We start from the raw sequence: 11,754 nt of genomic DNA, 5'->3' as shown, positions 1-11,754 counted from the left end.
ACAATAATAGATACATTTGACTATAAATATTGCTACCACATCCGGCTTGCATCCCTATTCTCGGCATGTTATAGCCAAACTTCTTCTTTCGGCTACTTCCCATTCCCATCTGGGTTGCCACGGGATCATCCGTTTCCATCTGCTTCTGTTCTCTGTGTCTTCCTGTCACTCCAGCCACCTGCATGTCCTCTCTCACCTCCTTTGGCCTTACTCTTCTCCTCTTACCTGGCAGCTCCATATTCAGCATCCTTTTCCCAATGTGCCCCCTCATCTCTCCTCTGGACATGTCCAAAGTTAAACCATCTCAACCTCGCCTCTCTTGTTGTATCTCCACTTGGGCTGATCTTCTAATAAATGTAGTCATTTCTGATCCTGTCACTCCTAGGTTATAGGAGGTTACTATTCAGCAAAGATGGCAGATCTACAAGCTCACAACACATTGCAACTCAACACATTGTGAGAAGTGATTTTGTGTAGAAAGGGAAAAAAGGGGAACCCGGTCAATGAAGTTTATAGGGTTTAAGTGGTTAATAACATGCATTAGGATCATTGACAGACTTCAGATTAGATATTTCATGTGTGATGTGTTCCTCTTCTCTCAGGTCTCCAGAGGTCATTTTGGGGCTCTCCTTCACTGAGGCCATTGACATGTGGTCTCTGGGATGTGTAGCTGCAGAACTCTTTCTTGGCACTGCACTGTATCCTGGATGGTGTGAATACAAAACATGGTAAGTACAGAAACATAAACTCACAACTGGAGTTAACCACATGAACCATAGTCTCCCTTTCTTTAAATGTCATAATAGATAAATATTCTGCAATTCAGCGAAATTTGGCGAAAATAGTAGAGCTTGGTTATTTTCATTATTTGTAGGGTTGTCCGATATTGGCTTTTTTACCGATAACCGATATACCGATATTGTCCAACTCTTAATTACCGATACCGATATCAACCGATACCGATATATGCGGGGATTATTGTGATTAGGGTAAGCTCAAATTTCATATCACACACACCATATACAGTAAGAACTCCTGTAACTTATTTATAAAGCAAAAAAAAAAAAAATTTTTTTTTCAAAAACCGATACCGATATTTTCCCGATATCAATTTTTATGCTAATATCGGCCGATAATATCGGGAGGCCGATAATATCGGACATCCCTAATTATTTGATAATTTGCTATGTTAGTGGGTAAGTGCACTTGCTTTTATTTGCACTACAGTGTTTGGTATTATTTAGAGGTTGTGATGTAATGCAGTTGTATTCTTTTTCATTTATTCTGCCATGACCAGGACCTGAGTAACACATTTTGTTCTATACTTGGAATGACAATATAACTCCTTGAACCTTGATGTACAACAAAGTGTATATAGGGTTTAAGTGGTTAATAATTCTACTCTGTATAATTCATTTTATTGAGCTTTCCTATGCAAATGTAATTTGAAAGTTCATGGATTAAACCTTATGAATGACTTGACATTGTGTTGTTTCTAGATGAGATTTATCACAGACTCCTGGACTGCCACCAGAACCCTACGCTGTGCTTCATCCAAGACCCACTTGTATTTGACAAGACTCTCCAAGGAACCATCAACTATCGTGATGGAGAGGTTTGTGTGCCCCAATGAACCTGGGAGCTGTGTTGTGGAGCCTAGTGCACCTGGTAGGGTCTCCCTGCTCTCCCATTGCAAATTGGTTCAGGGGGAGGGGCCAAACAAAGACAACACCCCATGGACTTGCAAAGAAGAAATGCGACCCGGTCTGAAGGAAGCCTGGGGCCCTCCTCTGTTGCCAGGCCTGGCGGAAGGGCTCGACAGCGAACGCCTGGTGGCCGGGCTAACCACAGAGCCTGGCCGGGCATAGCCCGAAGAAGTTACGTGTGCATATCTTCACCGCCACGTGGGCCCACTACCCGCGATTGGGTGCACTGCCAGATTGGTGCCTTATTATTATTATTATTATTCACTGCATAGTTTGCATGCATTTGTTGTGGTTTTATTTAGTTGCTCAGGGTGTGTCTCAGGCGGGTGTGAGGATACTCACGAGCCTCCGGTTGAGTGCCACTACGTTGGGATAAGCGGTTGAAGATGGATGGATGGATGGGTCTCTGGAGGTTAAAGGTAAGGTACTGTGCTCATACTATATTCTTAAAATACAGTCTTACTGTAAATGTGATATAAAACATAATTCAAATATTTTTTTTTAGACACCGGTGGTGGCAATGGTCCAGTCCAGAAGAGACCAGGGTGTACAATTTATGCTCCCTAGCTTTACATTCATATTCATAATTTAGCCCTTGGATGAGGACTTTTCTCAAGGTTGTCTTGAAACTAACTAATGGATAGACTGCACCACAGCTCCTTGTAAGTGTGTTTAGTAGTCTTTTGGTGCCTGTGCCGAAGTGTCTGGATATGAAATTGGTTATGCGGTTGATTAATCAAGTAATTCATTCGTTCATTCATTTTGGCTTTTCAGCGTGAGGTCTTTTTTGACAGGATGAGCGTCTGCCGGATACAGAGGGTCACAGCTCCCAAAAATAGTCAAACTGAACTAGTCTGATGCAGCAGAAAGCAGCCAGGACCGAAAGCGGAAGATGGCGTCAACACAAGAGAGACTGCACCCTGAGCGACTGGGGTGCACCCACCTCACCTCACTGTCAGCCATGACAACAGACGCCAGGAAGGACTGCTTCACTTCAAACCATAGAGCTTCAAACAGCCTTATTCTTGATACACATTGCATGTGTAATCCGTGGGACTGGGAACCGGTGCAGGTAGCGGGCATTCCCTGATCACCTGTTAATAGGATTGTGCCTTACTGTCGAACCACTGTTCTTTATAGATTTTGTTTTTATAGTTTATGCTGCTATGTTTTTATTCGTCTTTGTGCTGTATTAGATGCAGTACTATAGCCTATGGGGCTTTAAAAGAAAATCAAAACCTGTCCAAACCAAGAGGTTTAATTAGGCTATAGCCTGAGACAGAAATATATTGGTTAATGGTTATACTGCAGATTTGCACTTAATTGATTGCTGCCCCTTAAAGGTGTGGTGTTCATGGCTTTTAGCTTTGAGTGTGTATGTGCAGTGATCTTTAATGCCAAGTGCACTTGGCTTTTGATTTTTTGTATTTTGCTGTGAACTGTTAATAAATTGTCATTTTGTAGTTAAAGCCAACCTGTTTAGTCTTTTCCCTCAAACTGAATGCTTACCTTTGGGAAACTTTAACTAAATATTAACAACTCGAGTCTCTCACCCTGTAATTGAGAGTGGCGTAGTCATTAGTCGTATAAGAGGCCTTAGCTCCTCCATATGGTTACACATGGATCTAAAGGTGAACTAACGTTGAATTAAACCCTGTGCAAAGGTGTTATGAATTGGCTTGTCCATATAACTTCCTCTGAACTCGAATGTTGTTGAAATTATGCAACTTTTGCAAGACAAGGTGTTGTTTACTGGACCGATACATTGAATTTGTATGATACTTATGTAATTTGTTATGTTTTTAGGGTTAGTTTAGGTTATTTTATTTAGACTGGTATGACAATCAGGAGGATAAAAACAAACATTTGAATTAGTTGCTGTAAAGGTCCCCACAGAACACATTGTTGAAGTGGTGCTGAATATTCAGTCCAGCTGTGGGGAGTTGCTAGCCAAGCATATCTCTTGTGTAAAGGATTCATGTGTGAGGGAGTGAGCCCTAGGTCCACGCAATGCTGAAATACTTTACAAGTATGAGTAAGCCATTCTATAACCTGATAGGGTTAGGGTTAGAAAACATTTATTCCCTCTTGATAAATACAGCCTATTCTTTATCTACCAAGCACAAGTATAGAAGTAGTAACTGGTAGCAGTTGGACAACTCCACAAGGTGGAGCCAGAGAACATCAAGAGTCAACCTTCATTAGGGTGCTTAAACTTCAGAAAGCCACTTTAATGATCTTGCAGGCTGGCAAATTCTTGGTTATGGGCTATCAAAATGTTACAATTTACCAAGATGAGGGAATCAGTCTCTCATACAGGCTCTGAACATACAAGTCTCTGAACCTAATTATATCTAACTCCTGCCACTCAAAAAAATGAAGATTGTTTATTGTGTAGTATCATGACCGTTCCGTGATAGTTACAATGTTTTCTGCTTAATATGGGGTTATAATAAATAGCCTAATCATTATAATAAATTACTTAGGCTATATATACTGTAGTGCTTTTCTAAGCATAGCCTACTCAAAGAGGCTTCACATAGTGCTTTATAAGTACAGGTACATCTAAAAGGGACAAAATAAAAAGTACAAAAGTAAAGGCATATGGAGTAAAGGAAGTTAAATGGTGAATGCTAGCTTGAAGATGTACATGCATGGGTTTTAAAGACATAGTCTGGTTGATGTGTGTGGACACTGGACTAGGCATATTTGACATGCATGATTAACGTATCTTCTCAATATTTTGTCCAGTGTATTTGGTTAATTTCACATTGTTGTTCATATTCACCCTGGAACTGACTGTGAGTGAAAATCACTTTCCTTTTTAGCCTGTGTTTTTACATTTGAGAAACATGGCTAGATTGGAATTTTCCTTGGATAGTTTACTTTATAATGCATGGTCTGGATAGTCTATATAATGCGCACATGATCCTCATAAAGTCACAAACTTGCTTGCATATTTATATCACACTAACTAACGTTGCCAGGCCAACCTCTAAAACACTGGTTCCCAAACACTGGGTCGGGACCCATTTTTATGGGTAAATATCCCTTGATTTTTTTGGTTTCCTACACTTTGTTTTGAATTATTATTTCAAAATGTTTTATGGATTGGTACAAATTCAATGATTAAAAAAATGATAATCATAAAAAATATAAATGAAATCAAAGAAATTCCATGAATTATTTTCATTAGTTTGGTTCATGGGGAGACATCACATTTCTCTTTTGAGTCTCGAGCTAAAAAGTTTGGAAACCAGTGCTCTAAAACATTACTTCAGTTTGTGAGTATAGCGCCATCTACTGTTACATTCTAAAGATTCCAGCAGCTTCCGCCTGCAGTGCAGTGCAGTCAGTATAGTTTGTGCAGTGAGTGAGTGAGGAACTCTAACTGCCGTTGGACTTTAAAGGGACCAAAGTGAACTCAGGCTGAAGCATCAGAGAAAGCACACCGAGACAGTGAACCAGGGGAGAAGGTCCTCGGCTCTCTCTAGACGGGACAACAATGACAGACTTGGGCATTTCCATAGCTCTGCTGGCTGCGATCGTGCTCCTCAGCGAGGCGACACGTAGGATAGCAGCCAGACTCGTGTCTCAGAAGCAGGATTACTGGATTTACTTGCTGGAAATAGCGTCAACCTTCCAACTGTGTGCGTGCACCCACGAGCTCAAGATCCTGGGCGAAGTTGCCAGGATCGAGCCTCACATCGGGTTGACTTTAACTTACGTAATTACGGTGATTCACATACTAACTTTCCAAGATGCATTGTGCAATCCCATCGGAGCTCTGGAACTCGCTTACCGCGGGCGATCCAGCGTCCAACGCGCGTTTCTCCTTATATTATGTGAGTTTGTAGGGGCGATCGCGGCGCAGCTCTTCGCCGCCGCCGTCTGGACCCTGGGGATGTCCGACCTGCACGTTAAACACGAACGCTTCGGGTTCAAGTGCTTCAACCCCATCGGGGGCAGTGTGATGGAGGCCCTGGCCGTGGAGCTGGCCTGCTCCTTCGCACTGCAGGCTGCGGTGCTGCACCTCCACAAGCTGCACGAGAAGTTGAGGGTCCACGCGGTGGCTGCTGCGATCACCTCTCTGGTCTACTTAGGTTCGTCGTAGAGTATAAGAAGGAAGAAGCACTCAGATATTTTACTTGAGTTAAAAGTAGCAATACTACCACGATATAAAAATACTCTGTTACAGGCAAAAGGCCTGTGTCAAAATGTACTTAAAGTACCAAAAGTTGAAAGTACTCATTATGCAGAATGTCCAATTTCACAAGTATTCAAATGTATACAAAACAAATATTTTGAAAATGGCAGATCCACAAGCACACAATGTGTCACTGTAGATAGGGCTGAAGTGGTTAATGTATGTGTTATAATAATCAAAATCTACAAAGTAACTAGTAATTCAAGTTTTCAAATAATTGTAGTGGAGTAAAAAGTACAATATGTGTCTCTGAGAGGTAGTGGAGTAGAAGTAAAAGTATTGAACATTTAAAATACTCCAGTAAAGAAAAAATATCTAAAAATTTGACTTAAGTACAGTACTTGAGTACATACTTAGTTACTTTACACCACTGTATATTGGGGTGCCATTCAGTTTACTCTGGCATGTTAAGTTTTAGCCATCAAATTATGATGATGGCTTAATGTCAAGGGTCATTTTCTAAATGTGAGAAAAGTTGCACTGTTATGTAGATTTTGAACATGCATGCTAATAAGTAGACATTCATAGGAACGTGGGCTGCACTGGTTGGCTTATTCATCTTGATCTGCTGTTAACCCATTAAGACCTGAGGCAGATTCTACGAATGTCTTCTACATTCCAACAGTATTCTGAATACAGTATTCTTTCTATATCAGTGGTGCTCAAGTGCCGCCCTATGAGCTTGTATCTGCTATTTTTGAATAGCCAAAGTATAGAATAATGGTTAAAGGGGTTAAAATCTAAAATGACAGGTGTTTTCCGGTCTTAAGGGTGAATTGGATGAATTTGCTTTGTTAGTCTTAAACAGGAGTAGTACCCAGCTTATATTTTTAGACTATAATAGAGGGAGAAGGTGACCTTAAGTAAAATGTTGCTTAGGTATGTGCTCAGGCATTTGCTTAGGTAGGTGTACTGTAACATCTGAAATTCGAACCTGGGTCTCCCCATGAAGGGAAACATCTACCGCTCGGACAAGAGGGAATCCCCTTTGGCCAGGGGGGAGATGTTAGGCTTATGGGCTTCAGGCTCAGCTACTCTGCTACATTCACCCAAAATGGAGCTGTGCTAGACATGGTGAAGCTAGTAGTTGATATGTTTGTTATGTTTTTAATGTTTTGTATTTTTTTTCTTGTGTGCAGGAGGTAGTATTTCAGGTGCCATTTTCAACCCAATCTTGGCGTTCTCCATCCAGTTTCCATGCAGTGGCAACACGTTCCTGGAATACAGTTTTGTCTATTGGCTTGGACCGGTTTTAGGTAAACAAAAAACTATTTTTTGAGGCCTTGTGTGGTCCCAAATACTGAACAAAACTAACATCCTCTTTCTTATCTATCCCTAGGCGTGGCAAGCTGCATACTTCTATTTGAGAAAATCATCCCGTTCCTCTCTGGAAAAAGTACTGGTGGACTGGATGCATCTGTCGAGAAAAAGAAACTTCAGTAGCAAAACCACATTCATCCATGACCATGTGGACCATACTGTAGCTTCTCTGGGTGGATAGGTTGCATTTAGTCTATTCATCCTAAGGATGAATACGTGCACGTCTTAAATGTTCAGATGTTCTATTCACTCAATTCCAAACACAACCTGAACAGCACAATGCCTTTGTTGACTTTACACTCATCTTAATGTTGGACTTTCACACTAGCTGATGGATGAGGTGGTAATTAGGTGCTGATGTTGATTTTTTTTGTTTTCTTTTAAAACATTTTTGTATTATTATTCAATGTGAGGATAATAACTAATTCATTACTACTTTTATCGGACAGGGATTCCCACAAGGACAGTCAATGTTAGCACAATACTATGAACAGATTATTCAAATGTCAGTTACAATTACTTTGCAAAAACACCAGGTGATTGGAAATGGTGGAACTCCAAAAAGTAATATGCAAGACCTTTAGCTCAGCTTCACATTTGTTATTGTGATACTCCAGGCTGCCGACATGGCTACTGCCGTTATCAGAGCATCATAAATATAGAAAATATTCTTCATAGAGAAAGCCCTAGTGTAGCGGTTAGAGCATATGCCTTTCATGCAGAAGGTCGTGGGTTTGAACCCTACTCGGGGTCTACGTCAGCAAGGGCACGTGGTTGCAACGCGTCCCTAACACCAAATCGAATTGGTTCAGATCTGAGCCAAGTCTCAAGCTGGAGCCGCGTCTGAAGCCTGTTCTGGACGGGAGTCTCGTCTCCAGACGTAAAAACAGATGAGATTCTTCATAGAGAAAGATTAGATAATTGTATAATCTCCGTGTAGCAGAGTTGCTCAGCCTGAACTAGCCTAAATGCCTAATATCTCCACTGGCCAAGGGGATTCCCTCTTGTACGAGCAGTTGATACGATACAATATGATATTACTTTATTATTAGTTTTCACGTACATTTGTCTTGTGACACAACAGCCCCCATATGCAACACATGATACACACATTTGACATATATGTCAAGCGTGTTCAAATGTTTGGTGTCCCACGCAGGAGACCTAGGTTCAAATCTCAGGTGTTATTTCCGGGTTCGAATCTCGGGTGTTACTGGTGTCGTGACCCCGGATCGGGTTTCCTGGTGGGGGAGAGATCAAAGGGGGTGAATGTAACAGAGTTCAAAAGCCATTTCCCCCGGCCAAGGAGGAATTCCCTCTTTTAGTGTGCTGTTATTTCCACTCATCTGGTGTTCGAGGTTTTTTTTTGTTTAGTTTTTCTATAAAGTTTTGACTGTACCTGAGCATCCATAGCCATGGGGAGCCAATCAGAGGATGCCCTCTGCTCTTCATCTTGATTCAGTCACCATGATGTTTGTTGACTAGGGTTCATGCTTTACTCTGTAAGTCACTCTGGATAAGAGCTTATGCTAAATGCCTTGTAGTTAGCATTACCTCAGAAGATACTTTGTCACATTTTGATGTTAGAGGTTGAGTGCATCTTCTGTGTGCCAAAGGACTCGATCGAAATGTAGACACTGGATTTTGTATTACCTCAAAGGTTACATAACTAAACATGCCTCACTATGTAATTGCATAATGAAATGTATGTATGCCTGATTATTATTTATATCAAAAGCTCAATTTATTATTTCCAAAATTGTCTTTATGGAATAAAACTGGGTTTAACCCAGCTAAGTTAAATTTAAATATGAGCACACTTGTCAGGCTATTGTCAACTCTGATAGGCTGCCAGTCACTTATTTATTTGATCCCTTCATGGGGGCATAGTCCAGACTCCAAGGCCTGCTGGTGCCACATTCAACCACACTCCACGCCAACTGAGACAAGCAAAAAGCAGTGGGTTAATAAGGGGAGTTGATAGATAATAAGTTGTAAGCAGCATGGACCACCTATGCATCTCCATCTCCTGACTCATTGATCCATTGTAAATATTTCTTCTGTATCGTTGTCTCCTGAGACTCAACCATGGTCGCTCTTGTCTCAGAGTGTGGGACAAGAACAACTGCAAATAGCGATCAAGGGACTGATGTTTTAGCAGTGCAGCTGCCCGTGTCACTGGAATAAATTATCTTCCTTCTGTGAGACACAAAGGCCTTTCTGTGACAACAAGGAAGGGATAACGTGACTGACTGGTAAACCAGGGTGTACAGCACGGCACACAATGACATGTCAGAAAGGCTGCCAGTTGGTGAAAAACGTATGATTCGTAAATGGTGATTTGAGTCTGAGACTGGCAACATGCTTGTTGCTAAGGACCCTGTGCATGGCACTGTACAAAGACTTATTGGAAGAGATGTTGCTGTAACCTATCCACTTTAAATCTGGCATCCCCATTTTGGACATGTCATAGGCAACAATTCTCAAAAAATGTAAACATTTTTCAAAAATAGCTAAAATAGCCAATGTTTGAGTTCACGACACATTGTGACACATTGTGAGCTTGTAGATCGGCTATTTTCGCTATTCGTTGTAGATTGAGTATAAAGGGCTTAAATGGTTATCCACAACGCATGGGGCTAGATGAGGGGTTTCCATACGTAAGCCTACTCATGTCACCCCAAACCCCCAAATTGTCTTACCATTACTTTCAAGATAGACAAAATAGCCTAGATTAACAGTGGTAATATCAAATAGTAAGTGTGGTCAAATTCTTTATTGTAATAATATGAAGAGAAAATAATAATAGTGACATTAAATTACGCTCAATTGGCTGGGGTCCCACCAGAACCCGCTCAAGAACCCCTGGGGGTCCCTGGACCCCACCATTAATCAGGAAAACAAATCTGTACTGTTTTAATGCCTGTCCTCGTAACATTTTTCCTCTCAGTACATATTCATTTTCCCACATGTTTGTACAAAGGTACAGGTTATTTATCATGGCTAGAAATGTATATATACATACAAAGAATAAACATACCCCAGTGTAAAATTAACAGGATTCTAATGTGAAAGCACATCAAAGTGCTCATTATTCTGTATTCTGTGGTTGAGAAACAGAAAAAGAGTGGATATTGGTGGTGAATGCTTAAGGAGCCAGCACAGGCCTACATGGCATCTGTTGCTCAACCTGACCTTTATCCCCTCCCCTCCCCTCTCTGTCCAAATTAGACACAGCTAAGAGAAACATTAGCTTCCCAGTTCAATATGCAACATGAGATTTGTTAGATCTCGCATGGCAAGATTACGGGTCTATCCAAAACATGGACAAGGACGGCCAAACACAGGCTGTACCATTCTGGAATCAGTCATTAATTACAGTCTGTCAGCTAGGGCACTAGCTGTCACCCACATCATCATCTAGGCCGGGTCACAAAATCTGACGACCTTTTTGTCAGATATCTGAGGGATATTTTGGTGTGATGTATGTCTGATCTCACTTTTCTCACCTGGTTATTAATGAACGAAGCCTGATTTACTTCATCACATGACATGAACATACATTAGGCATTATTGAGAGCCCCTGCTGTTCATTCATGCAAGCCAGACTGTAATTTACTGTATGTCCGTTTTAATAACATCATATATCAATCACTGCAACGGTTAGGCCTGAAACCACAATCCTGTGGGAGCAGCAACAACAGGAGTTTGTGGAGCAACAACATCTACTACCAGGTTACTCAGGATGTCAAGGACTCTGGTGAGGACTTACATCAAATAACAAAGGCATGTACTCAGCTGAGAAGACAATTCCCTTTGGTGGACTCAACTTCCCTGATGAAGAAGCTTACACTGTCTGATCGAGTATAGGCCTAGCTGTGACAGTCCTTTAAACCTCTGTGTTATGATGTGCCCATTGGATAATACTAATACCTATGACATAACAGTTAGCACACACTTATTTGTAGACGGGGACACCCAAGGGATCATTACCGAGTGATTTCCCAAACAATCTATAATCTGACAAGATACTGTATATTACAATATTCATTTGTTTTCAATATATTATCTGAAAACAAACAAGACCTTCAAGGCCAGCTTTATCAAAGAATAGCAATGTTTCTTTGGACCTTAGAATAAATGCAATTTATGCACCAAAGTAGCTCTACACACAGTAAAAACCTGGAGTGTTACTTTAACTCTCAGTGTAAAAATTGACCTGTAATGCAATGAAAGGAGAGCTCTCTCAAACGTTCAGTCTCAGTCATGGCAAGTACATGACAAGGCCCACACAGTGGCATTCTCAGTTCACACATGCTAGAAATGGAATGGAATCCATATGGCAGTCTTAGCACACACATGTGACAACATATCTGCTGCAAGGGCTGCTGGTGAATTTGTCTCAGGCTGTTCTGTCACGGCTGCTTGGTTTAGGTTTTGCTGATTGCATGCAGGTCAATATTCCAAAGAAGCCGTAACATGCTGGAGAGTTTAGTGAAGAAGGTGAAAATATCTATTTAA

At 41.1% G+C, this 11,754-nt stretch overlaps 1 protein-coding gene across 1 annotated transcript; it reads left to right on the top strand.

Annotated features, from left to right (window-relative positions):
• The first annotated feature begins 5,086 nt into the window (after nucleotides 1–5,086).
• Nucleotides 5,087–9,025, top strand: LOC311058015 (aquaporin-11-like). The gene is made up of 3 exons (XM_084075276.1): nucleotides 5,087–5,809; nucleotides 7,053–7,169; nucleotides 7,253–9,025. The coding sequence occupies exons 1-3, from the start codon at nucleotides 5,212–5,214 to the stop codon at nucleotides 7,354–7,356; spliced, it is 819 nt and encodes a 272-aa protein (XP_083931402.1). The 5' UTR covers nucleotides 5,087–5,211; the 3' UTR covers nucleotides 7,357–9,025.
• Nucleotides 9,026–11,754: the final 2,729 nt, after the last annotated feature.

Source organism: Gymnoscopelus microlampas, assembly GCF_963454915.1.
Source record: "Gymnoscopelus microlampas genome assembly, chromosome: 12".
Taxonomy (NCBI): domain Eukaryota; kingdom Metazoa; phylum Chordata; class Actinopteri; order Myctophiformes; family Myctophidae; genus Gymnoscopelus; species Gymnoscopelus microlampas.
This window is presented reverse-complemented; position numbering and strand designations above follow the sequence as displayed.